At 53.7% G+C, this 25,362-nt stretch overlaps 1 protein-coding gene across 5 annotated transcripts; it reads left to right on the top strand.

The window, feature by feature from the left end:
* The first annotated feature begins 2,849 nt into the window (after positions 1 to 2,849).
* LOC148318730 (histone-lysine N-methyltransferase 2C-like) lies at positions 2,850 to 25,064 on the top strand. Of its 5 annotated transcripts, none has more exons than XM_088282316.1 (50): positions 2,850 to 2,977; positions 3,883 to 3,987; positions 4,056 to 4,144; positions 4,220 to 4,373; positions 4,462 to 4,539; positions 4,890 to 5,033; positions 5,149 to 5,181; positions 5,276 to 5,368; positions 5,447 to 5,689; positions 5,918 to 5,991; positions 6,061 to 6,249; positions 6,435 to 6,539; positions 6,999 to 7,488; positions 7,566 to 8,137; positions 8,628 to 8,849; positions 9,178 to 9,470; positions 9,516 to 9,673; positions 9,762 to 10,115; positions 10,437 to 10,801; positions 11,424 to 11,508; positions 11,589 to 11,900; positions 11,973 to 12,087; positions 12,351 to 12,453; positions 12,702 to 12,765; positions 12,833 to 13,065; positions 13,765 to 14,052; positions 14,467 to 14,574; positions 14,809 to 15,633; positions 15,908 to 16,303; positions 16,584 to 16,745; positions 17,075 to 17,349; positions 17,426 to 17,601; positions 17,697 to 17,809; positions 17,871 to 18,008; positions 18,083 to 18,125; positions 18,972 to 19,090; positions 19,175 to 19,264; positions 19,340 to 19,510; positions 19,879 to 20,006; positions 20,158 to 20,350; positions 20,443 to 20,652; positions 21,502 to 21,848; positions 22,358 to 22,470; positions 22,550 to 22,686; positions 23,159 to 23,286; positions 23,359 to 23,560; positions 23,630 to 23,746; positions 24,179 to 24,252; positions 24,344 to 24,452; positions 24,546 to 25,064. In XM_088282316.1, the coding sequence occupies exons 1-50, from the start codon at positions 2,944 to 2,946 to the stop codon at positions 24,636 to 24,638; spliced, it is 9,462 nt and encodes a 3,153-aa protein (XP_088138442.1). In that variant the 5' UTR covers positions 2,850 to 2,943; the 3' UTR covers positions 24,639 to 25,064. The 5 variants fall into 5 exon arrangements, with proteins under 5 accessions (XP_088138442.1, XP_088138441.1, XP_088138443.1 ...); XM_088282315.1 differs by having other exon boundaries at positions 5,444 to 5,689; XM_088282317.1 differs by lacking the exon at positions 6,435 to 6,539 and having other exon boundaries at positions 5,444 to 5,689.
* The last annotated feature ends 298 nt before the right edge of the window (positions 25,065 to 25,362 follow it).

The following is a 25,362-nucleotide window of genomic DNA, read 5'->3' as shown; positions in this document are numbered from 1 at the left end:
CCCGACAAACGTACGTCTCATGGTCCTGCTCTGCCATTTGTCAGGGTCGCGGCTCGGGCTTTCCTGGGAGGAGGAGGACCAGAGGAGGAGGTGTCGGAGGAGGACGAGGGGGGCGAGGAAGGAGTCGTATTAAGACGCAGGACTTTGTTTCTGTGGCGCCTGCGGTAGGACCCTAGGCGCATTTTTCGAGTCGTTGATTTATCACGAGCGTCTCAAAAGGATTAAAAAATTTGACATATCCTCTCATTTCGAGCCCTCCAATTGTCTTTCTTTTTTTCTTTTTTGCCTGTCCTGTTGGGCTGCTCGGTGATGCAGTCTGGAGGAATTGGAGGCCTTTTTGTGCCAGACGCCTTTTTATTTTCTTAGGAGACTTTGAGAATGTGTGTTAGATGAAAAAACAAAAATAATGGGCCACTGATCTTTGCCAATTGAGAATGTCCGCAAGCAATGATGCGCAGACTCCCGACGACATGTTCTGAAGGCTTTGGGATACAACGAGGAGCAAATGAGACAAGCCGGGCATGTGATGTCGTTGCAGTTGGGCTTCGTGGAGTCGGTCCCACCCAAGGAAGAGGAGGAGAACGCCATGCACAACACGGTGGTCATGTTCTCCACCTCTGACGTCTTCACGCTCAGACAGGTGGGTGGCAAAAAAACAAACGCCGCCGTCCGACTGCAAAGTAACCTCGCTCCTTGTCGTTGCGTAGGACATGTGCGTGGTGTGCGGCAGTTTTGGTCAGGGAGCGGAAGGTCGACTGCTGGCGTGCTCTCAGTGTGGCCAGTGCTACCATCCGTACTGCGTGAATGTCAAGGTAGCCCCGTCCGTCCTCCCCCTTCTTCTTCTTCTTTGGTAAAGCTTCGACTCCAAGCGCCATCCACTTTGCGCAGGTCACTCGGGTCATCCTGACCAAAGGGTGGCGCTGTCTGGAGTGTACGGTGTGCGAGGCGTGCGGCGAGGCCAGCGACCCTGGCCGGCTGTTGCTGTGCGACGACTGCGACATCAGTTACCACACGTACTGCCTGGACCCGCCCCTCCACACCGTCCCCAAGGGGGCCTGGAAGTGCAAATGGTGGGTGCACGTCAGCACTACCGCATCTCCGCTCAGATCACAGATGCTACTATTCAGATCATCGGCTCGACTCAAATAGGCTTTTTGTCTTTCATTGTTTAACATTTTTTTTCAATTGTTTTCCCTCAAAATTCTCACCGCCGCCTCAGCCTTGAAAAATACTTGTTACCACATTTTTGCCGTGGGCAGGAAAACCTCTTGATAGTTGTCAGAAAGGCTTCCGATTGTTGTAGAGATCGTGACGTTGCCGTCGTAACCACCTAACGAGCGCAACGCAGTCGTTTTCATGAAGGTGAAGATTTCACAGTGCGAGGAGACCTGCCTTAATTAGAAGGCGGGGTGGTGGGTTGCCTCCAAATGTTCCATTTGTTTGTGTGTCCTCCACAGGTGTGTGTGGTGTGTCCAGTGTGGCTCGGCCTCGCCTGGGCTGCATTGCGATTGGCAGAGCAACTACAGCCGCTGCGGCCTGTGCGCCAGTCTCACCTGCTGCCCGCTCTGCCAGAGAGCATACATGCACAATGACCTCAATCTGCAGTGTCAGCAGTGTGACCGGTAACGCACGCACACACGCACACATTCAGAGCTTAAAACCATTTTGCTTCCAGGGATCTCTGAAATGGGAGACCTGTTTTGCCAATTACACATCTCTACCTCGTGTACATCTAAACGGCAGAGGATTCATTTCTTTTTGGAATGTTTGAACCGAAATTTTCTGGAGCTGTTGATTGTTAATCTGTTGTCACAAAATGATGATATGATGTGACATCAATGTGATGATGCGTCACTATCATCAAAGGTAGGGAGGAGTGCGGTTGTTATCTTGGTTTTATGGACCCACCCCCGCCCTTTGTTTTTTTTTAATCGAACCCAATTTAGCTCTAATTATTTTGCGCCTGTGGAGTTCAACGGACCTCAGTCTTGCAATTGCCATGTTACATAAAGCTGGCAACATTTGCGGCATGCAAAGATAATGTAAACTTGCATTATCTTTCACATTGGTGTGTGTGTGTGTGTGTGTAGGTGGGTGCATGCAGTTTGCGAGGGTCTGACTACTGAAGATGAGGTGCAGGTCACCGCTGATGACGGTTTCAACTGTTCACTGTGCAGAACGCGCAGTCGCATCCCATACGGTAACGCACACACGCACACATGCGTGCATGCTTGATTGCGTGTGTTGTGACGACGGACTGCTGTAAATGTTGCAGGGAGGCCTGATACTTCGGACATAGCTCAGATCCTCTGGAGGAGCCGCGAAGCAGGTGTGTTCCTTGGGCGGTCAACGCATCGTCTTCTCCGCCGTCTTTTTCCCCCTCATGAGAAAAAAATGGCTGACAAGCTCCTGAAATGATAAGACGAGAAAAGAGTTTTTCAGTTTCAGCTGAAACAAAAGTGTATGTGTGTGCAGACACAAAGACATACAGTCAGGACGGCGTATGTCTGACTGAGTCGGGCCTCTCTCAGCTCCGGTCGCTGGTTGAACCTTTGACCTCAGCTCGCAGATACCGCAGGTGAGCAAAATGACGAGTGAAAAAGTGCATTCAGTGATTTAGAATAAGATGTTTCATAATAAAATGATGTAGAAGAAGTGCTGACCATCTGTTTTCTGCCTGCGCTCAGGTGCAAACCCAAACTGAAGCTGAGGATCATTAACCAGAACAGCGTATCTGTCCTGCAGACCCCGTCTCACCCAGACACAGGTTACACGCACGCACATGCATGCATGCACGCACGCACACGCACACACGTGCACATGTTTGATTAAGTGTGTGTGTGTGTGTGCGTGCGCTCGCTCGCAGGTCACCTGGAGTGTGAGCTCAAGTCAGACTCCAGCCCCGAGAGAGCGCACACCCCCGACGACGATGTCAGTAAAGACATGGCGAAGAGGAAGAGGAAGCCGTACAGGCCAGGTGAGGAAGACCGAGATGCAGACATTTCAGCTTCTTCCTGAAATGTCACCAAAAAGTGCAATATGTCAAACTTTTGGGAAGAGATTAGGTTTGTGATTGAATTATTTGGCTTGTGGCTGCAAATGCAGTCTGTTGATTTACTTGACTCTGCGGGGCTGATCTGCCACATCCAATATGGCGAACACACGGCAACGGCCAGCCAACCCTCCAGATGAGTTGTAAATTAGGGCTGCAGCTAGCGAATATTTTGATATGCGATTTCAGTCAAATAATCTTGTGTCCAGTTCAAAATAAAGAATCCTTTTTTTTTTGCTTGATATAAGATCCCAAATAAGACTTTGCACTTACTCATGAAGGCTCTCCTGGTTTTCAACATTTTCAGTCTGTTAACTTGCGGCTAACGCTGATTGTAGCAGCAGGCGCCGTACAGTATAATCACTCTCTTTTAGCGCCCTTAATTAGCAATTAAGAAACCAAAAAGTACATTCATTCTCTCTGGGATGGCAGTGAACGAGTTAAACATTATTTCAGAAAAAGATGTTGTTGTTGATGGTAACAAACGTTTGTGTGGACAATAAATGTTAAAGGTTGAGTCAAGTCGGCCGTTACGCCGCGACACGCTGCCGGTAGCAACCGTGCCGAGGCGTTGATGTCGCTATATTATGTGGTAAGGTACGGTTGATTTTGAAGTCGGCCTTCTTACCGCGTTGGTGGCGTGTTACTAGCATGTGTAGCATTGTTGTTGCGCTTAACTTAACGTCTCTGTTTTCAGTTTATACCTAAATAAGTGGGTACTGCATTTCTATGAACCAAGATAGTCCGAGTCCTCATGGGCCCTTTTCAGCCGAGTGTGAATTTTGGATCTGTGGAAACGCACGTGATGCTGGTAACGGTCCCTCCTTTAGGTATCGGAGGCTTCATGGTGCGGCAGCGAGGCGGGAAGGCAGCAGCCGGCGCCATCAAAGTGTGTGGCGGGAAACGTTCCAGCGAGACGCTGGAGGGAGATGAAGGTGATGCGACCGTGACGTTATGACTGCAAGCTCCTTGGCCCACGTCGTCACCATTCTCTTGATCACAGATGGTGCCGAGCGGACTGTGGACAAGGTGAAGAAAAGATACAGAAAGAAGAAGACGAAGCTGGAGGAGGCCTTCCCGTCATATCTGCAGGTAATGCGCACGCGCACACACACCCACACACGCAGTCGCGGCATTCTGACTGGCTGTCCTGCGTGTGCCTTCAAGGAAGCGTTCTTCGGTCGGGATCTTCTGTATCGCATTCGTCAAGTGGACCAAAAGGTGCTCTCGGAAGCGGCGAGGATCAGCCAGTCGGGAGCCGTGGATCGTAAAGGCCCCGTCCCCTCAGAAAAGCTGTTGAACACAAAACAGGAAAGACCGCGTGAGTTGACCTTACTGTGACCTAATTGTGACCTTGTTGTGACCTCACCGTGACCTCATTGCTAGTGTGTGCGTGTGTGTGTGAGCAGCGTTGTCGGATGAGGCGCTGGTGGATCTGTGTGACGTTCTCACAACTCATCCTCACATTGTGGCCAGTGGACACGCAGGTACTGGGGGCGGGGCTTCAGCCACTGTCCGTCACGTCGTCGCTGCCGCCGCCCTCTTTCCTCTCTTGGCTCGTTTAACCCACAAGGGGACAAAACACGCAAGCGCTTGATACTGATTCACATTATTCACAAAAAGTTTTTTTTTTTTTTGGCACAATGAACAGAATGGCAAAATGCAATTTGAGGTCAAGGAAGGCTTGACGTCCTCTCGTCCAACGTTTTGCCAGAGCAACCCGGACATTTTTTTTTGCCATGTTGCTAACGATCGTATATTTTCGCTTCCTCCTGCATTTTGACCTGAATGCCGCCACCTGCCCTAACCAAGCAAATGTTGGTGTTGTGTCCCTCAGCTGGCCTCGACATCAACTCTGTGACCCATGACCCCTTGGTGACCTCTAAGCTGCCAGAAAGCGGTGGGCAAGATCAGAAAGCGTTGCACGAAGAGCCACTGGACGCCATCTTAAACCCGGAGCTAGACAAGATGGTGACAGACGGTGAGTCACTTCAAGCTGCTCAGATGCCGGCGTTCATTTCATATTTTGTGCCCACCTCAGCATTTGGAAGTCAAAGTGGAGAAACTGTTTCTGAAAGTTTATGTGTATGTTCTAGGTGCTCTCCTCAGCAAATTGTACAAGATTCCGGGTAGGAACCATCAGACCTCATTTCTGCTGCAGCACGTTGCAAACATTTGCGCACGATGCTCACTCGCGTGTTGCTGTTTTTGGTGTTGATGCAGAACTGGAAGGGAAGGACGTGGAAGACCTTTTCACCGCCGTGCTCAGCCCAGACGGCAGCCAGCAACACAATCAATATACACACGCTGCTGCAGGTGACAAGATATTCACGGGTACGCACGCGCGCACACACACGCACACACGGCCATTGAATGTGTGACATGTCTCAGTAGGCACCAGCGCATGTCCTCGTCTGGCTCTGCTGAATGGCCTGGCCGGCCGGGCTTCCAACCTGGACGACTTGGACACGATGCCACCCAATCAGGCACCAACGGAGGGCGAGCACGACAGCATGTCGACGGCTCAGAAGAGCATGATGAAGTGGGAAAAGGAGGAATCTCTCGGGGATCAGGCCACGGTCGCGCCCGTGCTGTATTGCAATACCAACTTCCCCCAGCTGAGGGAGCAGCACCCTGGTGCGAACCCTCACTCGCACACGTAGTAGCTTGGAAATGAGTTTCACGACAAACAACCTCTTTGTTTCATGAAGCTCATCGTAAGAGGCAATCCAATTCTTTTGGATTGGTTGAATTTGTGTGAATTGTTGTGAGTACGATCATCGCCAAGTCCTCGGAGAACGTCGAAATTGGCGCTTTGCTATGGCGGCACACCAATGAGCGATGTTCTCTTTGCGTCTCTCTCAGAGTGGTCAACGAGAGTCAAGCAGATCGCCAAGCTGTGGCGGAAGGCCAGCTCGCAGGACCGTGCGCCATATGTGGTGAGTGCCCTGTCGTCCCATTCGGGCCGGTGCCGTTCATCCAGACGGTGACGGTGACGTGTCTCGCAGCAACGCGCACGGGACAACCGAGCGGCTCAGCGCATCAACAAGGTCCACTTGTGTGGCGAGCCCCCGAAGCTTGCGCCGCCGGCGTGTCAGCCGCCGCTCCATGGACCGTACGACGTCGCCGACTTGGCGCCGAGGGACCCGCTCAGGCCCAGAGAGTCAGAACAGGAGCAGGAGTGGAAGTTGAGACAGGTGAGTGGCGCTGTGCGCTCGTTGGGAAGGGGCCGCTGTTGTTCCCATGGTAACCGTGTGCCCGCATGCCAGCAGTTGCAGATAATGTTGATGATGATGATGATGATGTTGATGATGCTTGTGTGAACGGTGCCGAGCGTCGCTCCCGCCTCCTCTACTAATGTCTCTGATGTGTCATTGAAAAGGGAGAGGTAAAAGACAGATGGCGAGCCGGTAAGAAGAGGCAGGAAAATACAGATAAAGATTGTCCCTTCCAAGCATCTCTAGCAGGAGGTGGCAAAGAAGTTCTGGTAAGCTCTCCAGGTGAAAACCCTTCCTGACGTCCTGCATCCCTGATCCCCTGAAATCCTCTTTCTGCACGCTTGGCTCGCTCTCAGTGGCGCTCGCTCAAACGTCCCCGTCAGCATCCGCATGCTAATCACCGGGTCGCTAGTTGAATTCCCGAGCCGCCGCGTGAGGATTTCAGCTTCACGGATGCAGGCGGCGCTCGTGTTTCTCACTGCGAGCGACTTCCGTCCAGAATGAAGTTGTGAGCCGTTTGCGTCCGCCACGCGGCTCCTCTTCATTACGTGTCAGATTTCGGGGGTGGGGTTGGGGGCGGGTCGGGGTTCTTCTCCACCTGAGAGCAGGACCACCTGCCAGGGTTGTCTTGGGCTCCACGTCCTGACTGACTGATGTCACGTTCAAGCTCAAGCAGGCCGCCAGACGCTGATGTGCGGCCCCCTCGCCACTCTGTCTTGTGTCTTCAGCAAATGCGTCAAAAGAGCAAGCAACTGGCCAAGATGGAAGCCAGCCAGAAGCTGGAGCAGGTGAAGAGCGAACAGCGGCAGCAGCAGCAGCAACAGCTCCTCTCGACCACTCAGCGAGCAGACGTCTCGCCGGACGCACGCGGCCGACACTTCCTCCTCCCAGGCTCGTCTGCGGCTGACGTGGTTTTCCTCAGGCCGCAAGCGCCGCCGCCTTCCGGCAACTCGTCTCTTCCGCACTCCCCCCGCTCGCCTCACTCCTCCTCCTCCCCCCTCCAGCAAACCACCTCCTCCCCCCAGATGTTCTCCCCCCCTCCGTCCCGTCCCGCCTCTCCCTGGGAACCCTACAGCAAACAGACCGGGGCCCCTCGGCCTACCTCCGTTCAGGACTGCCCCCCACTCAGCATCTCGCCTGCCCGCGACGCCTTGGGGTCTCCCGTCCCCTCGCCAGATTCCAAAACTGACGCTTCCCGGATGCTTGCGCTCCAGCCAGGTATCCCCCCCCACCCCCCCACCCCCGTCAGTGTCTGCTGTTTCTCACATTTTCTTCTTCTTTTCTCCACCATTCAGGCATGCAGCACAGCAGAGCAGCTATGAAGAGCCCCCCCTCAAGCTCCCAGGTGTCCTACAGGTCTCATGTCCAAGGGGGGGTGTTTAAAGCCCCCATGCCCCCCCAAAACCAGCTGCAACAGGACTTATTTGGCGCCGTTGCTCCTGGAGCCAGGAGGGAGCACCCCAGGCCGGCAGATCTCCCGCATTCTCAAGACCCGGCCTGTCATTCGGGGCTGAGCTCCCCTCAGCGCGGCCCCCGGGCGGACTACAACCAGCAGATGGCCGAGCCCTTTGTGCAGCAGTCCTCTTTGCCCGACGCCTTTGCCAACCCTCCAACTCCCCACCTGGCGTCGGACCCTTACGCCTCGCTTCCCGCGACCGTCCCCCGATCGCCAGGGAGCTCGCTGACCTGCGACCCTTACGTCAACGTGCCCGGCACCCCGCAGCCCTCGCCGGACCCTTATACCCAACAGGCCTCCACCCCCGACCCTCAGAAGACCCCAGAAGCCTTCGTCCAAGTGCAAGCGGAGACTTCGGCTCCTCGGCTCATGAGGTCTCCTCTCGGTGGCGAGACGGCAGCTCGCAAGCAGGTACCGCTTCCTCATCGCATCCTCTCGTGCAACTTGATGCATCGCATAAAATGGCTCAGTAAGCGTTGTGGAAGGGCCGCGGCAGTAAGCAAATTGAATGTGTGAAGTGTCAGTCAGAACGCTGAAGTTATGTGATGTCGATCGCTTGGAAGGAGATGGAATGCTCGCTGATATTTAAATGACAACCTGTCAGTTGACTGAAAAAAACTGATGGACATTGCGACACGCTGCCGCTAACGTGATCAATGAAAGTTTTGAAGTTAAAATGCGAGCGAGCCTTTGTCCTTTTCTTCCTTTTCCACACTTTGTCTTTTTCTTCATAGCTGTGAGAAAATGGCGTCCTCAAAGCGTTGCTAGGGCTTCGCACTCGTGTGCCCTCGTCCACACATTGTGACGGCTTAATTTACAAAAACGTAACCCGAACAAGTTTTTCATTCATCGGGTGCTTTTTTGCAAACGTTGACGTGAAGGTCGTCCATGTGGTTGTCAGTCGCCGCAGCAGGACTCCATTGCCGGGACCCCCGGGAGTAGCCAGACCCCAAAGTGCCCCATGACGTCTGACCGCAGATCGGCGACGGCTCACGTGGCCGCCGAAGCCTCACCGATGGAGAAGATGGCGGCCGATGGCGGCTCGACAGTGGGCGCGGCTTCCTTAGAAGGGCCAATGGGCTTGCTGCCGCAGCTCGGCGACTCGGAGGAGAAACTGAAACAGGTACGACTGATCTTCTGCAGAACCAGCGTGAGCCATTGGCCTGCATGCACTACTGCACTCATTGGACTAGCTAGTAAGACAATTGCGCGCTGGTTTGATGCGCTTTGTCTTTATCTCAGACAAGCATCAAAATACAAACAACACCTGCCCTGCTGCTTAACATTTTGACACATTAGGAGGACTAGAACTACGTTACTTCTGAGGAAAACGGCGCACTAGTTTACTCCTGCACATCAGTAGTACCAGTGAATTGTGAGAAGTCAAACTTTAGCCATGAAGCAGGCCGCTCTAAACGTCTGCTGATGGTGAATCCTCTGCGTTGGTTTAGCGTCAAAGGTTGCGGCAGCTCATCTTGCGGCAGCAGCAACAGAAGAGCGCGTTGCGGCAGGAAAAAGGCCTCCAGGAGGTCGGACCCTCGGCGGCGACGCCCCGTCACTGGTCCCGGGACACCGCCGAAGCCCCGCCCACCGATGTGTTTGGACGTCCCCCGCCACCTTACCCCGCCGCACTGCGTGTTCCCGGGCCAGCCGCCGTTCATCCCGGCGCTTTTTCGGGCGAACAGCTGAGAGATTTGACCTCCAAAGCGTCTCCGTTTCCCGTGCCGAGAGAAACGGCGTTGAGGTGAGAGGAGTGGCAGCGATGCCGAATGTTTGGTACGAGAATCAGCGTTTTCCCGTTCAGGTTTGCGCCGCAACACGCCTTCCCGCGGCCTCCCTTGACGTCGGCGGCCGGCACCGGGCTTGGAGCGCCTGTCCAGATCAGGACACCGCTTCCCGCCATCCGTCCGCTGACTGCCGCCAGCTCGCACTCTCATGTCTTGTCGGGTGAGAAGAGCGCTCACCGCAGCTCGACTTGTGGTTCGCCGTTTTTGCGCTTCTAACGGAAAACTGCAACTGCCACGTGTGAGTGCAGCCCCCCCCCAGACCTTTCCCGTCCCTGTGCAGCAGCACAGCATCATGGGTCAGCCCTACATCGAGCTTCGCCACCGCGCGCCAGAGAATCGCCTGAGGCTGCCGTTTGCCCGGGCGACCGAAGCGCGTGTGGGCGAGACTGCGGCGGGCCAGCCCGTGCTCCTGATGTTGCAACTGAACCAGCAGGATCAGCAGAACCTGGTCCAAGCGACGGCGGCGCCGTTGGTTCACGGCAGCAATGCGGCCGAGGGCATCGAGGAGCACCTGGAAGGCGTCGAGTCTGCTGTCAAAGATCTGGAAGACGTGGAGGTGAAAGATCTGGTTGACCTCAATCTCAACCTGGATCCCGAAGATGGTAAGAATCGGCGTCTGAACAGTTTGGGTTTTTTTGTTTTGTCTTTTTTTTGCCGGCTGGGTGCTCGTTTGTGGCTCCCCGCAGAGGAAAGCATTTAAACACAACAAAAGTTTTTGAAAGAAGTCACAAAGCAGCCAGAGGTTTTGGTGAATGTTTTTAACTGCTTGCATTCCAATTTGGTTCAAGATTTGAGCCACAACCTTGATGTAGACGCACAAGATTTGCATTAGTGGCCCCCCTAAAATGATGCGGCGGCCGAATGTGTCCCCAGCCGCACGCTTCTTAAGATGTCCACTGAAGGTGACCGCTTGTCCGCTTCAGGCAAAGAAGACTTGGACCTGGGTCCGAACGACCTCCACCTCGATGACTTCCTGCTGTCGGGGAAGTTTGACCTGATCGCTTACGCCGACCCAGAGCTCAACCTGGAGGACAAGAAGGACATGTTCAATGACGAACTGGATTTGGGGGAGTCCGCAGGCGAGCCAAAGAAGGCGCCTCGAAAGATGGACAACCACGCTGAGGCGATGTGTCAGGTGAAAGAAGAAAATGACGAGCGCATGCAAAGCAGGTGTGCTCCGCTTCCTGCGCCTCCACATCCCAGAAAGCTTCCTGGACCAGATGGAGTCTTTGGCCTCGCTCGAGCTTCTGGTCCTGAGGCGGCCGGCTCCTTGTTACGCCTTTCCAAGGTAAGTTTGATACCCCTCCGACGTTGGCGTCGTCATGTGCCGTGTCGTCATGCTATAGTCACTTCAAAGTGAAAACTTCTTCATGTAAGCCAGAGTCTGCTGTGGCGCTAACGTGCTCTTTCTCACTTTTCGGACGTTTCACCAAAGTCGTGACATTTCCACTCACACGCAATTGCAATGGAACATGCTATGCTAAGCTAGTTAACGAGAGAAGCTTTAATGTGCGCACTTGTCACTTTGCAATCTCTCGTAAGCGATTGTGAGACGAACATCTGGGATGGCCTTGATCTGCTGACAACTTGATTGCGGTTTTTGTTTTCGCCGGGGTAGTCTGGACCAAGACCCGTTGCCAATAGCAGCCTGAAATGGACGGCCCGTCCCCCAAAAGGTTTAAAAGTGCTTAGAGATGCCAGAAAATGGCCACACAGCACGACATGAAACCCGTTTACACACTTCTTTAAACATAGTTCCTTGGCACCAAAACGGCGGCAAAGCACTGCTTTTAAAGTAGACACGGTTTTGGACGATGGCGTCGCCAAGATGATCTGCGGGTAGCGAAAAGCAAATATGTATGTCGGGGCCGACTGGGTGGCGTATACATTTTTGAATTGTGTCTCATCAGGAGGAGTCGGTTTGTGCTTCTGGCAGTTTGCCGCAGGCACAAGGAAATGTTCCGTCCTGCGGCCTGACCCCTCCGCTGGCTCCAGGTGAAGCCCTGATCAGGATGAGACTAGTCTCAGCTTGCAAGCCGGACGCCGCGTTGACCTGAGTCTTTGTTGGTTTGCAGGCCCGCAGTCCAGCTTCCAGCAAAGCGCGGCTGGCCCCTCGTCGGCTTACCTTGCGTCTCCGGCTCCTCGCGGTCTCGCTCCTGGTTCCGTTCCGCACTCGCTGTCCCTCCAACCCCCCCAGCCTTGCCTCCTCCTCGACCCTCAAGCAAAGCCTCCGAACCAGAGCAAGGGCAAACCTCTGCTGCTGGAGGAGCAGCCTCTGCTGCTGCAGGACCTCCTCGACCAGGAGCGCCAGGAGCAGCACCAGCAGAAACAGATGCAAGCCCTGATCCGACACAAGTCCGTCCCGGATCCCGGAATCGTAGATTTGGGTGAGATGACGAGCGACTGGAGCGTTTCGCGCTTGCTCCAGTGTTTCTGTGAACGTTTGTGTTTGTGTGCAGAAGACTTTGAGGCCATCTCGGACCCTATCATGAAGGCCAAGATGGTGGCGCTGAAGGGCATCAACAAGGTCATGAGCCAAGGCAACCTGGGCCTCAACAACATGGTCATCAACAGGTACGACCGCTTTTCAAACATATCGGAAGTTTTGTGGGCTGTCACGGCTCGATCGACGTAGCAACACCAAACGCTAGAAATCGTATTGAATGAAAAATGGAAGAGGTGTAGAAGAATTGAATTTCAAGTACCAAAATGACATTTTTGTAAAGGTCGGTTCGTGCTGTTGGCAGTGTTGGGCCAATCGAGGCCTTTCTGACCCTGACCGCTCACTCTGCCGCATGACTTGCTTCCACCGACGTGCTCGCTTTGGTTCTTGTTAGGTTTCATCAGGCTCCTCCTCCTACACCTCCTGCACCTCCTCCTGCTGCTGCTGCTGCTGCTGCTGCTGAGGCCACAAGTCAACCTCCTCTTTCAGTCGGACAGGTGAAAACACACCAACTGTATCTGAAGTTAAAGACGGTGTTGTTCAACTATTGTTCAGTTTATTTCAAAAAGGTCGTTGTTGGTAAAATGTTCACTTCATAAACTCTGTTCAACATTTCGACAATTTGACCAGCAAAAACAAGAAACGGGAAATCGACTTGACACATAAAATGCCGTGCCGGGAGGGATGGCGTTTGACGGCAGTAGACGAAAGATCTCTGAAACTTGTCTCGTCTCCCTCCAATCAGGACGCTGACTTGAACCCGCAGCTGGCCCCGCCCACCCCACCCAGCTCCGGTCGTGGCTTCCTCAGTGAGTTTCTCCCGATGTCAAGTTGTAACGCCGCTTTACCACTTTGTGACGCGTGCGTGTGCCACAGACGACTCTCAGAGGCGTCAGTACGAGGAGTGGTTGGGGGAGACGCAGCACCTCCTGCAGATGCAACAGCGCCTCCTGGAGGAGCAGCTCGCCGCCCACCGCAAAACCAAGAAGGCGCTGTCGGCCAAGCAGAGGACGGCCAAGAAAGCGGGCCGCGCCCTGGCCGAGGACGCCGCCGCCCAGCTGCGCTACGTCGTCGAGCAACAAGCGGCCGTTCAGAAGCAGCTGGAGCAGGTCGGTGACGCCGGCCGCGACTTCGGCAAGATTTGATGAAGTGTGCAAAACGAGTTCAACGTCCAAATGCAGACAACGTTGACTGCGTGCGCTGGATCGACTTTTGTGTTGCGTTGATCGACGTTCACTGTTGACGCTGAGATGGATTACCAGCTGTCACCTGGCAACAGTTCAGCCGTTTAGACGGACGCGTATTGCTGCCATACCGGCGAAAACCAAAGATCAACATCCCCTTAGAACGTGATCAATTTTACGTTTTAACGTGAAAGGTTTCACATTTTCAAGTTCGAAGGTTGTCATTCAGAAAACCAAAAAGAAGTAATTCCTTGCACACTTTGCGTCTTAGAAGTCAAAGTTACAAGCTAGGCATCGCCACTGCTCTTCTAAAGTACTGTGAAGTAACGCAATCATTTCAGTCGATTTTCCATTTCCAAACCGGACGCACGACCTGAACTGGAAGGAATCCATCTTGCAAAATTTGCCAAATTCCGACTTGCCAACATTGTGCTTGCAAGCGCATTACTTGTGAAGAATGTCTTCACAAAGCCGCTGAGTGTTTTAGTTGCCAGAATCCACTCGCTTTTGAAGGAAAGCGGCGGCGGTGGCAGAGAACCATTTTTGGGAATGTTAAATCTAAGTTTGTGTCACGGTTTCGTTTGATACTGACCCGATTGTAAAATGGTGACCGTTGTCCTTCAGATCCGGAAGCAGCAGAAAGATCACACGGTGCTCATCGAGGACTACAGCAGCAAACAGCGACAGCAGAGGCCCCCCCCGAACGTGCTCCCCCAAAACACCCCACCATTGCAGAGCGACGCCCCCGCTTGGTCGCCCCTGATGGCGTCCAATTTCTCGACACCCCCTCGGGTTTCGCCCATCGTGCCCGGACTTCCGCCTCCGTTGGCGGGCTTCGCCTCGGGCATCGGGGGAGTCGCCGCTGGCCACGGGGGGGCCTCGGGGGGCGACCTTTCAGCTCCGCCGCCCCAGGTAACAGGCCCGGAATGAAACGACGGTCCACCCCCGTTTCTCACTGGCAATATCAACTGAAATCCAATTTGATTTAGAGAGCACTCTTCAGACCGAAAATGCAGCTCAAAGCGCTGTCCAACAAAAACATCCCTATATACGTTCCAAATTCACGGAGCAGCAACACATACAAACGGCATCCAACGATACTCTGACGTGTGATGTGTCGCTTCTCTGTGAGATCAACCGCGGTTGCTGGTCGTGCCGTGTCGTGTCGTGTTGTGGCGAGTCGTGACGATGCTTTGGAGGTGCGCAACGCAAAATTGCCTCTTGGCTGCAGACTGTGATAAGCCACGGAAGCGAAGGCTTGAAAATGGCGCAGTGACGAGCGAGGTGGCCGATATTGCGAGCTTGACGTTCCTTCTGCACCTGCAGGTCAAATTTGACGACAACAACCCGTTCAGTGAAGGTTTCCAGGAGAGGGAAAGGAGGGAAAGACTGAGAGAGCAGCAAGAGCGACACAGGGTGCAACTCATGCAGGGGGTGAGACACGCACACACGTTGTTGTTGACAATCAGTCTGATACTGACCCCATTTTTATTTAAATGTCTGAAAATCTCTTTGTCTTGATCGCTATGATGAACGATGCATTAAAAAAACAATCCAAAAAAAAAACGCTTATCGTTGCCAGCGCTCACGTCAGCGTCATCTTTGACGCGTGATTGTGAGACGTGCAGCACGTTTGTTTTGAATGTGGCGTGACACTTTCTGTCTCAGGTGGAACGTCATCGGATGTTGCAGCAGCACAGGCTGGACGCAGACCACCAAGGCGGAGCTCGGCCATGTCCCGCAGGGCCGGTGCTAGGCGGGACCCTTGACGCCTCCCCTAGCGCGGACGCTCTTTTCCAGATGCCCTTCTTCAGTTCTGAGCTTCCACAGGACTTCCTCCAGTCGCCCCCTGGCACCAGACAACCTACACCGGGGGGCCAGACGGGGGCGCCGTTCCCTGCGCCCCAGCAAGGTTTCACAGGAGGGCTGCTCCCGCACGGAGCCGGCACCTCCCCGGAGCAAGCCGGCGTCTTGCCCATGGCGGCGGCGCCTTCCGTCCTGCAGTCACACCAAAGACCCTCCAGGAGTCTGGCTCCGGTCCACCCGCCCGATGCCCTTCCGACAGCCCCCAAACAAGCCGGACAAGGCCATCCGTTCGCCCTGGACTCGGCCTCCTCCTCGCCGTCGGCCGCCCTGCGCATCCCCTTCTCCTCGTCCTCTCTTTCCCAGCTTTATGCCGACATCCTGCCCGACGATGGCAACAACAAGAGGAGGAGGAGCGCAAACCGCGACGGGGGAGCCCGGACATTGCTGTCCGCTCACTCAGACGACATCACGGCCCCGCCCACGCTTGCCTCGGTTGACACGTCCTGTACTACTCCAACGCGGGGCGGCGCCGAGCCGGCTGACTCCAACTTGCCCCCGTCGGCTCTGGCGCCATCTTTGGAGCTGGAGAGGCAGCTGGCGGTGTACGCGGCCGCCAAGGGGAGAGGCGATGTTGTGGGCGTGGACGCTCCGAGAGGCCTCCTGTTCGGGACCCGCATGGAGGTCAAGGTGCGTCATATCGTGTGTGTGCGTGTGCGTGTAGGTACAAGCAGCATTGACCCAGTTTTTGATCTCTCATCCGCCGACTGATTTTCTGAAAAAAAAAGGCATTGCAGATAATACATGACTCCAAACAATCACGTAAGAATCTGCCGGCTAGCACGGATGGCTAACAATGTCGTGGCTGCTCCCTTTTTCGACCGGTGAAAGCGCCAGCAGGCCAGTGAAGGTCTCGCGGTCAAGTTGGGACGTGTCCACCTCAGCACTTGGTGTTTCTCCGCAGGAGGAGCGTGAGGAGCAACGAGATTCCGTGAAGTCGGAGTGTGCATCCCCCCTTCACGATCCCGGCAAGGAGCTGCTCCGCCACCTGCTGAGAGAAAAGGCCTCGCCTGACAAGACGGCGTCATCCGGAAGCCACGCCACGCCTGCCGTCCACCGCCGGCTCTCCGGCGATAATGCATGCTCCGAGGATGATAATGGCGGCGGTTTCCCTGGCAACGTGACGATGGACGCCGACTCGTTATCCAGGAAGAAGCCGCAACGCTGCAAGCGAAGTGCGCGGCCCGACAAAGACAAAAATGTGAGCAAGTGCAAGAGGAGGCGACACGAGGACGAGGACGACGATGCGCTCGATGGCTCCTCGTCTCCCTCGGAGCAGCTGGCGACGCGCCTCACGCAGGTCTGCCGGCAACACGCGATGTGATTTATTTGTCATTTGATTAACGGCGCAGCTCAAAAGTCCTCGCCCATTTCGCCAACAAGGGATGTCTAAGGTTCAAAGTTGAGTTAGTTGATTAGAGTCCCAACACAGCCTTGACGTTGTGGCGCCTGCAGTTTGACGCGCCACATGGCCGCAGAAATTCCACTCGTCAGCGTTCATTTGCCGTTTGTTTCCTTCAGAAAAGTCCATGCATGATCTGATCCACTTGATTTGTAACTTTGCTTTTCGGGCCCCTCAGCTGTCGGTGCTGCCCCTGATGGAGCCCGTCCTGAGTCTGGACCTGAGCCTGTTCCCACCGTACGGCAGCTCGTCTCTGAGCCGAGACTCCAGGCTGAGCGGCTCCTTCGGCAACGCCTACCTCAACGGAGTCGCTGACTTCTACACGCACCTCGTGTGCAAGGTAGGAGCAAATTCTGCGTCTCAACTTTTGGAACTGGGACTGATGTTTGCCCGCCAAAAAAAAACAGAAAAAAAACAATTGACTGGCCATCTTCAAAGTGCGATGCGTCCAATTGCTAACGCGACACTTCCTGCTTAGGAACATGGCAAATGTTAGCTCCAATAAAAGCAATCAACAATCTCGAGATGACCTCAGACGAGCAAAGGGGAATATTCGACTCATCAAATAAACAACCGAATCAGAATGCCCTCAGTGTACAACAAGATTGGAGAAGTTGAAATCAGCTCCGAGGAGAAAAAAGTGAGATTTTGGTGGAAAATCTTTTGCAGAACATTCTGGGCAACCCCCCCACCCCACCCGCCTCACTGCCGCCCACCCCGCCTCCGGTGAAGCAGAAGCTGCTCAACGGCTTCGCCGCCACCGCCGCAGAGGAAGTGGGCGGGGCAATCGCTGAGTGTGCAAAGCGCAGCGCCACCTTCGGGACTGACCTCGGTACGTCTCGCGGACCGCGCAAAGCTGCCGCGGCGTCCGGAGGCGAAGAGCTTCACGTTGACGTGCCCGCCTCGCTGCCCACGCCGCCACACAACAACCACGAAGAACTCCGGTGACATCTCCCGTCCGTCCGAGTGCGGCGAGCGCTCACCGGCATGTCGCTCACTCTGTGTCTTTTGTTCAATCAGCGTCCAGGACTCGTCTCCACGCGGTAGCCCGGAAGGCTTTGTCCCGTCCTCGTCGCCCGAGAGCGTGGCTGACGCTGAGGTCAGCCGCTATCCCGACCTGTCCTTCGTCAAGATGGAGGCGCTGTCCCCCTGCCCTTCGCCGCCCATTCCCATCATGCCTTGCTCCTGGGGCAAAGGTGCGTCTCACCGGGTCGTCGCCGACGGCTTCCCGTCCGATCCGACTCGTCTTTGCGTTTCTGTCTGACTCGCTTGTGCCGTCGGCTTTTGTCAGGCTCCGCGCTCAAGCGGGAAATCAAGACGGAGCCCGACCATCGGGCTCCTCCCTCCTGCTCCAACTCAGACCTGGTTACCATAGCGATCACCTTGAACCCGGTCGCCTCGCAGGTAAATGGGCGCACCTTCACCGAGTCGCCATCCTTGTCTGACGATGTGGCTGTCCTTCCAGAATGTTCCTGCCGTCATGGCAACGGTGGCCAAGCTGCTGCAGGTGCCCGCCTCCATCAACTACCGGCTGAGCCTCGACCCGCTCGACTCGCTCGACCCGCTCGCGCTGCTAGCTGGACTCTCTGTGCCGCTACCTCAGGTGCTGCTGCGTCGCTCCATGTGCACAAATGCCATTTTTGGGTGCTGTGAAATGATGCCGATTTGCGTGTGTAGGCTTCGGCAAGCAGCCGGCAGCAGCGGACAGCGCCACCAACTGGTCTGTATACTTTGACATCTGTTGGCTGCCACAAACAATAATTTTTTTAGTCGACTCATCACCAACCATAGTCGTGATTGGTTGACTAATTGGATCGTTTGCAAATTGAGGCGTCGCACCAGCAAGCAGCTGCTCTTACATAACTGTAATTAGTTGAATAATTAATAAGCTGATGAAACTTTGCTTTCCTGAGATGCGGCTTAAATTGAAGGCAATATTGTGGCCTTCAATTTTTGTTTTGTGCATTTTCAAATGAACGCAAAATGCGCAGTTGCACTATTACTATGAAACCATTTTTTTTTTTAAATGTAAAAGGTCTAAAAATCACAAGTCGTAGTCAATTAGGAAAATGCTCAAGAAAGACAAAATGAAAAGTTTTATTGAACCTTAATCCGAAGCATGGATAATTTAATAGGCGTAAATTGGTCTACACAATCAATGCTCAAGCAAATAAAATCAGGAAATATTAGGAGGAAGGTCTTTTAAAAAAAAAACAATCGTTCGCATTCAATGTAATATATTGCAACAAACTGAATTATACGTTTTATTTTTCTTGAGTACTGCTAATTCCCAGTTCATGAACGCATCACGACTAAGCAGCCATGACACTTCTTACCCACAATGCTTGCGATTTACATCGCGGTTGACCCCGGATGAACATGACGGCGCATGTACGCCCTCGTCAGGCAAAGTCAGCGGGGAAAAGCGCGAGACGAGGCAGCTTCAAACAAAAAGCAACGCGGCAAATAAATAAACTACTCATCGACTATTTAAATGAATTGTTACCAATTTTGATTGGTCGACTAATCTCGGCCGCTCTTGTGTGTTGTCACGTGACCTATTGAGGTGTGAGGATGGACTCGGCCCAACGTGGCGGCGATCTCCCCGTCTCCAGGCCGCCGTCGTGCAGCTTCTGCAAAGTCCTGCTGGGAAAAGGAGTCCGCAAAATCAAAGAGGCCAAACAGGTAAGACCTCGTCCAAACGGTGGCGCCGGAAAACACGACTTCCGTTTCAAACACGCTTAAAACAAATCGCGCCTGCGTTTCCAGGAGGGCTGCTCCGTTCTGCTTTTCTGCGGGGCAAACTGCTCGGCGCTTTACTCGTCCGGCCTGAAGGGCGGTGGCGGTGGCGTGGACGAGGTGCGACGCGCCACTCGAAAGCAGGCTGCGATAGGTGGAGTGAGCGATGACATCATGTCTCTGTTGTGCCCGCAGCCGGCGGCTCCGCCCCCTCCTCAGCACCGCTACGCCAACAACATGTCGTCCATCGCCGTCCACTCGCTCCCCGCGGCCCCCGCCCGGACCGCCGGCGCCTCCTCGCCACCCCACTTCCCCTCGGCCTCCGTTGTCACCATGGAGACCAAACTCCGCGTGGATGGCCTTAAGGTAGGAAAACCTTTGTCGCTTCCAAGGCCACACCCCTTAAAGGCACATATCCGACACACAAATATTCTCAAACGTGCCGTAAGGGAAAATGAGCCCCTGCCAATCATTTGAACCCAAAATAGTAGTTGAACAGATTTTTGGTGTTCAATTCTGCACGCCAAACACGTTTCGTGACAGGCTAGCTAAACAAGATGACTGAAGGTGCGTCATTATCATGCAAATGCAAGAGTGGTGCGCTGTGAAATTCTCTTCAAATAAGGTTGAAAAACGTCGCCGGGCAATAAATGCTGCCCTTCTTTTTTGGTTTTCTAGCAAATGTTTTGGTTGCGCTTTGCTTCCAATGTCATGTCGTTGTCCACGATTGACAGGTGAAGGTGAAACTGAAGCCCCGCCCCCACGCCATCTCCGAGGGCGACGACCCGCTGCCGTGTCAGCGCGGCAAGCGCATGAAGAGTTTGCGCTGGCGACGCTGGAGCGCCAACGTGGCTCTGAGCAGGTGAGCGCCGCCTTCATGTGAGCTCTCGGATACGTCGAGTTTTTTGTGTTGCCGCAACCGATGCTCAAGTAATAGCGCGGATCCCCCCCACTCGGGAGTCCGCTGATAGTTAAGCCGGGCGCTCGGTCTCAAGCGGTCTCCTCCGGACCAGGGGCCCCGTTTCCGACAAGGCCGTCGCCGTGCCGACCGAGGAGGAAGTGGACGCGTTGTTGAAGAAGCTGGGAGCGTGTCTACGGCCGGATCCCGCCCCCTTGGACCAGCGCAGGTGTTGCTTTTGTCACCAGCAAGGCGACGGAGAAACCGATGGAGCCGCCAGACTGCTCAACCTCGATTTGGATTTGTGGGTGAGTCAGCGGCGCCCGTCGCACCGGTGACATCATTGGCGGCTGGCGACGTCATGGCATCGACACGCATTGTGCCCCCCTGACCTCCCTAGGTGCACCTGAACTGCGCCCTTTGGTCCAGCGAGGTGTACGAGACGCAGGCGGGCGCTCTGATCAACGTGGAGTTGGCGTTGCGTCGCGGTCTGACGCTGCGCTGCGCCCACTGCCAGCAGACGGGCGCCACCAGCGGCTGCAACCGCTTGCGGTGCGCCAACACGTACCACTTCACCTGCGCCATCAAGGCGCACTGCACCTTCTTCAAGGTAACAACAGATTTGTTTTGTTTGCCTCATGACGTTGATGATGACCTCTGCTAATAATTCAAAGCGCAATCATTCGTTGAGCACAATTTATCAACCCACAACTCTTCAATATCATTTTTTATCTCTTTTTGTTTTCCTCAAGACAAGACCAGTGCCAAGATAGAAGTGACTTTTTTTTGGGGGTGCCAAAAATTGGAATCTTTTTTTTCAAAAATTGAAACTTGTGTTTTCGTTCACCACACTCAGATGATATAATAAAATAAAAAATTCAGTATTACAAATAAAACTATTTCATGAGAAAACACAGCCTACAACTTTAGATATACTCTAATTTTATGAAATACTGAATGATTTTTTTTTTTGTCTGTCATTAAAAGTGAAATAAAGGCATAAAATATTTCACATTGTGTGTGGTCAACAAATATAACATCCAAGTTTCACTTTTTGAAGCAAATACTGGAAATTTGTTGTCCGACATTTTCAACATGCAACAACGTGTAGTTGAACATATAAAACAAAACGAAGCCTACATGATTTCATTTCAAAGAAGATTTTGGGGGAACAATACATTTTCATGACTCTTCCCGTCTCTCAAAGTGGGTGGCGACTCTGCAACAATGGAAAGTGCAACTCGGAAGGTGACAGCGTGCGCTCAACCTTTTGAGGCACAGTTGAAGCACTCACCCATCTTAGACGCACAAGCAGCGACTTTGCCGCGCGTTTACCGACGCAGGCAACAACCGGTCTTGATGGCGCACAAATCAAGACCTCTCGTCTGGTCAAGATTGAGCGAGCGCTACCTCGATCGGGCCGTGTTGTGGCGCATCGATGACGTGCGTGGCCTTTCAGGACAAGACGATGCTGTGCCAGCTGCACCGGCCCCGGATCGGCCCCGCGAGCGGTGGCTCGCCATCGTTGACTGAGCCGTGCGCGTGGGCCCGCGACCCGTACGACTCGGAACTGCGCTGCTTCGCCGTGTTCCGCCGCGTGTATGTGCAGCGGGACGAGGCGCGGCAGGTGGCGGCCATGGTGCAGCGCGGCGAGCGCCGGCACAGCTTCCGCGTGGGCAGCCTTCTCTTCTGCGCCGTGGGCAGGCTCCTCCCCTGCCAGATGAGCGCCTTCCACGCCGCTGCCGCCGTCTTCCCCGTCGGCTACCACGCCAACCGCATCTACTGGAGCATGCGCCACGGCAACAGGTAACGCACGCAACCGCCGCAAGATACCAGCTCAGGTTTTGCTTGCTAAAATCCCATCGGAGCACGCTCCGCTAACCCTCATTTGTCGATCGCCGTCTACGCATCCGGCAAAATGAATCATCTCGAAGCCTTTGGTGCTTAAATTCCACTGGGTCGTCACGGGGCAACTACGAGGCGCTCTAAAGCGATCGCGACAGCCCCGATCAGTATTTTAAATGTTCAACTATTGAATGTGATCAAATGAACTGTGCGAGAAACGAGGTTACGCTGTCCTCGTTTTGCCCTTTTGGCATGTCCATTTGGAAAGGTGAGGCAAAGGCGACCTCGGCTTCTGCGCACGTCCCTTAAAATTGGTGGTCGGGGGGGCTGTGGGGAGTTGTTAAATGAACGACAAGGTTATCAACTTGGTTTCAACTGCGTTGTTAGTGCAAACGGTGCACATCAGAAATGTCAACCCCCCCAAAAAAAATTGGTTTGATGGGTAAGTGTGACCCCGCTGTGACCTTTAGGCGCTGCAAGTACATGTGCTTCATTGAGGAGCAGGATGCGCGGCCGCTCTTCAAGGTCAAGGTGGTGGAGAAAGGTTACGATGACCTGATCCTGACAGCGCCCACGCCCAAAGGTAACGTCCGGCAAGCAGGCCCGAGCGTCCGCTGACCGAGGCGCAAACATAACAACCCCCCCCTTCCCCCCCGACACAGGCGTGTGGGAGCAAATTCTGGAACCGGTGGCCCGTCTCAGAAGCGCCAATGGAATGCTCAAACTCTTCCCGGACTTCCTGAAAGGAGAAGACCTCTTCGGACTCAGCGCCTCGGCCGTCTGCAGGATCGTCGAGTCTGTACGTAGTGCCTCCAACGCTTTGGGCGACTTCACGTGGAAGTTGCGTCGTCGGCGACGACGCCGTCTCGGAGCTGCTATGCCCGATTGGAATTGGAAAATTGAAAAGATTATTTTCAAATTCAAAACGAGGCTGCAAATCAATATTTACTTTGCATTTATTGTGAATTTTGCTGTTGCCTTAAAGGGGAAGTCAAGTCCAAAACTTTGACAATCATGTTTTGCTACTTGGTCAAAAGACGAACAGCATCGTCACAACGATTTTATTTTATCGGCTCTTTTATTCAATTTTCAATTCGGTTTTATTTTGTCGAGTTTTAGTCGACTCAAATTCCAACATTTTATTCCAAGAATGTATTTTTCTTCATTTTTTTTTTGAAGTCGCAATCAATGTACTGTTACGCGTATGTCGAGCGGGCAGCATGAAATGGGCATCCGACACGCGCGTTGAGTGATCCTGACTGTGTGCGTAGTTGCCAGGCGTGGAGGCGTGCGAGCGCTACACCTTCCGTTACGGCCGCAACCCGCTGATGGAGTGGCCGCTCGCGTTCAACCCGTCCGGCTCGGCCCGCTCGGAGCCCAAAGCCAGCCAGGCCAAGAGGTAGCAAGCGCCGTCCGTGCGTCGTGTCTGCTCTCCGCCCGTGACATGTGACACGTGACCGGTTGTTGTCAGGCCATACCTGCTGACCAGCATGGCCCCCCGGTGCCAGGGCTCGGTGGGCTCAATCGTGGGCGCGGTCCCTGGCGTCATCTCGCTGTCGCCGGGCGAGACGATGGCGGGCGCTCACCAGGGTCGCCACTCCAAGCTGGCGCAGTACCGCCGCATGAAGGCTGACTGGAAGACCAACGTCTACCTGGCACGCTCACGCATCCAGGTAAGTCTCGCCGTCGCCGTCGCCATCGCCGTCAGGACAGGCCGGAAAGTGACCGTTGCGTGCGTGCAGGGCCTGGGGCTGTACGCCGCCCGAGACATTGAGAAATGCACCATGGTCATCGAGTACATCGGCGCCATCATCAGGAGCGAAGTGGCCAACCGCAAGGAGAGGCTCTACGAGAGTCAGGTGACCTCATTCGAGGGCGTTCGCAGCCCACGTTGGGACAACGCATTATTTCATCCATTCGTCGGATAAAAGAAAAAAAAAAATTCAACTCGTTGCTGTCGTTTATTGAGTGAAACAAAACTGGACAGCAAAACTTTTAGACTTCTTGGTTCCCGGTTGCCGCTTCAAGGACAACGACGGTCATTTCTTGAGTATGAACTGCATTTAACACATTTTCCAAAATGGGATATTTGACGCAGACTTTGGCGAAAAACAAAAGTTCCTCACGTAGTAAAGACGAGGCGTGTCATCATCCCGTTTATTGATTTCTTATTGACGGATACACACGTTGCTTCACACGTTCCAGTAGAGGACGTTTTGTAGCGGCTCGCCCGATGCTGTGTTTTGTATTATTTAGTGTTTGCCCACCTAACTTTTGTCTCGTGTGCGTAGAACCGAGGCGTGTACATGTTCCGAATCGACAACGACTACGTGATCGACGCCACCATCACTGGAGGACCCGCCAGGTGCGAGCTAGGGTGCGCCGGGCGTGGCGCCGTTTCACCCGCCGCCGTGTCACTGATCGCACTTGCGCTTGTGCTTGTGATTGGTTGACAGGTACATCAACCACTCGTGCGCGCCCAACTGCATGACGGAGGTGGTGAGCGTGGAGAAGGAGAACAAGATCATCATCAGCTCCTGCCGACGCATCCAGAGAGGAGAGGAGGTAGGTGTCGCCGCACCTCATCCGCGGTCACGCCTTTGCATCGCCGCGCTCACTCAACGCCGTCCGTCTGTCCTCCTTTGCGTTGTGCGTCAGCTGTCCTATGACTACAAGTTTGACCTGGAGGACGACCAGCACAAGATTCCTTGCCACTGTGGCGCCTTGAACTGCCGCAAGTGGATGAACTGAGCAGAGCTGAGAGACTGATTGGTGGACGAGCGAGCTAGCGAGTGAGCGCGTGGGCGAGCAAGAGGCTGGTCCTCTGTGTGTAAATGTGTACAAAGACCAGAAGATGATTTGTGTAAAATAACTGGTTTTGTTTTTGTATTTATTACTAAAAGAACTTATTTTCTAATCACACTCCTTTGTGTTGGGTGGCAAGAGGGAGCATGTAAATAAAGTCCAGCAAAAAAAAAAAAAAAAAAAACTAAAGCGAGGATCTTCACACTCAAGCCCATATTGATTTTTTTTTTTTTCCTGTGTCCACGCCCCCTCTTGTTTGTTTTTTACTCTACCGCGTGATGCTGATTAGGAAATTAATTTTGTTTTGGGGCATTATGAGGAGCCTGATTTTGAAACATTTACATTAAATAAACTATTTTACATCTTGAACAACATGGTAACCTGTGTCGGTGTGTCGAAAACAAGTGCCTGGGAAAACTTTGCGTTCTTAAATCAAATAGATGGGCCAGCTCATTGGTAGGTAAAAAAAGACTTATTAGAAATGTAACAATTTGTTTCAAGAATTGAATTGAATTGTAATTGCATCTTGAGTCCTCCAGAAGTGATGGTGGGCTGCGGCGCATCGCAGCACTTTCCCAATTGTTCAACCGAGGCAATTTGCATTCGGAAGAAAATGTAACAAAAAACAAAGCACTAAAAGTATACTGAAATATTGTCCCGTCTCAATTGT

The sequence above is a fragment of the Idiotropiscis lumnitzeri genome, chromosome 19 (genome assembly GCF_059441095.1).
Source record: "Idiotropiscis lumnitzeri isolate Australia: NSW breed Sydney's pygmy pipehorse chromosome 19, RoL_Ilum_1.0, whole genome shotgun sequence".
Taxonomy (NCBI): domain Eukaryota; kingdom Metazoa; phylum Chordata; class Actinopteri; order Syngnathiformes; family Syngnathidae; genus Idiotropiscis; species Idiotropiscis lumnitzeri.
The sequence above is the reverse complement of the archived record's forward strand: the minus strand, read 5'-3'. Positions and strand labels throughout refer to the sequence as shown.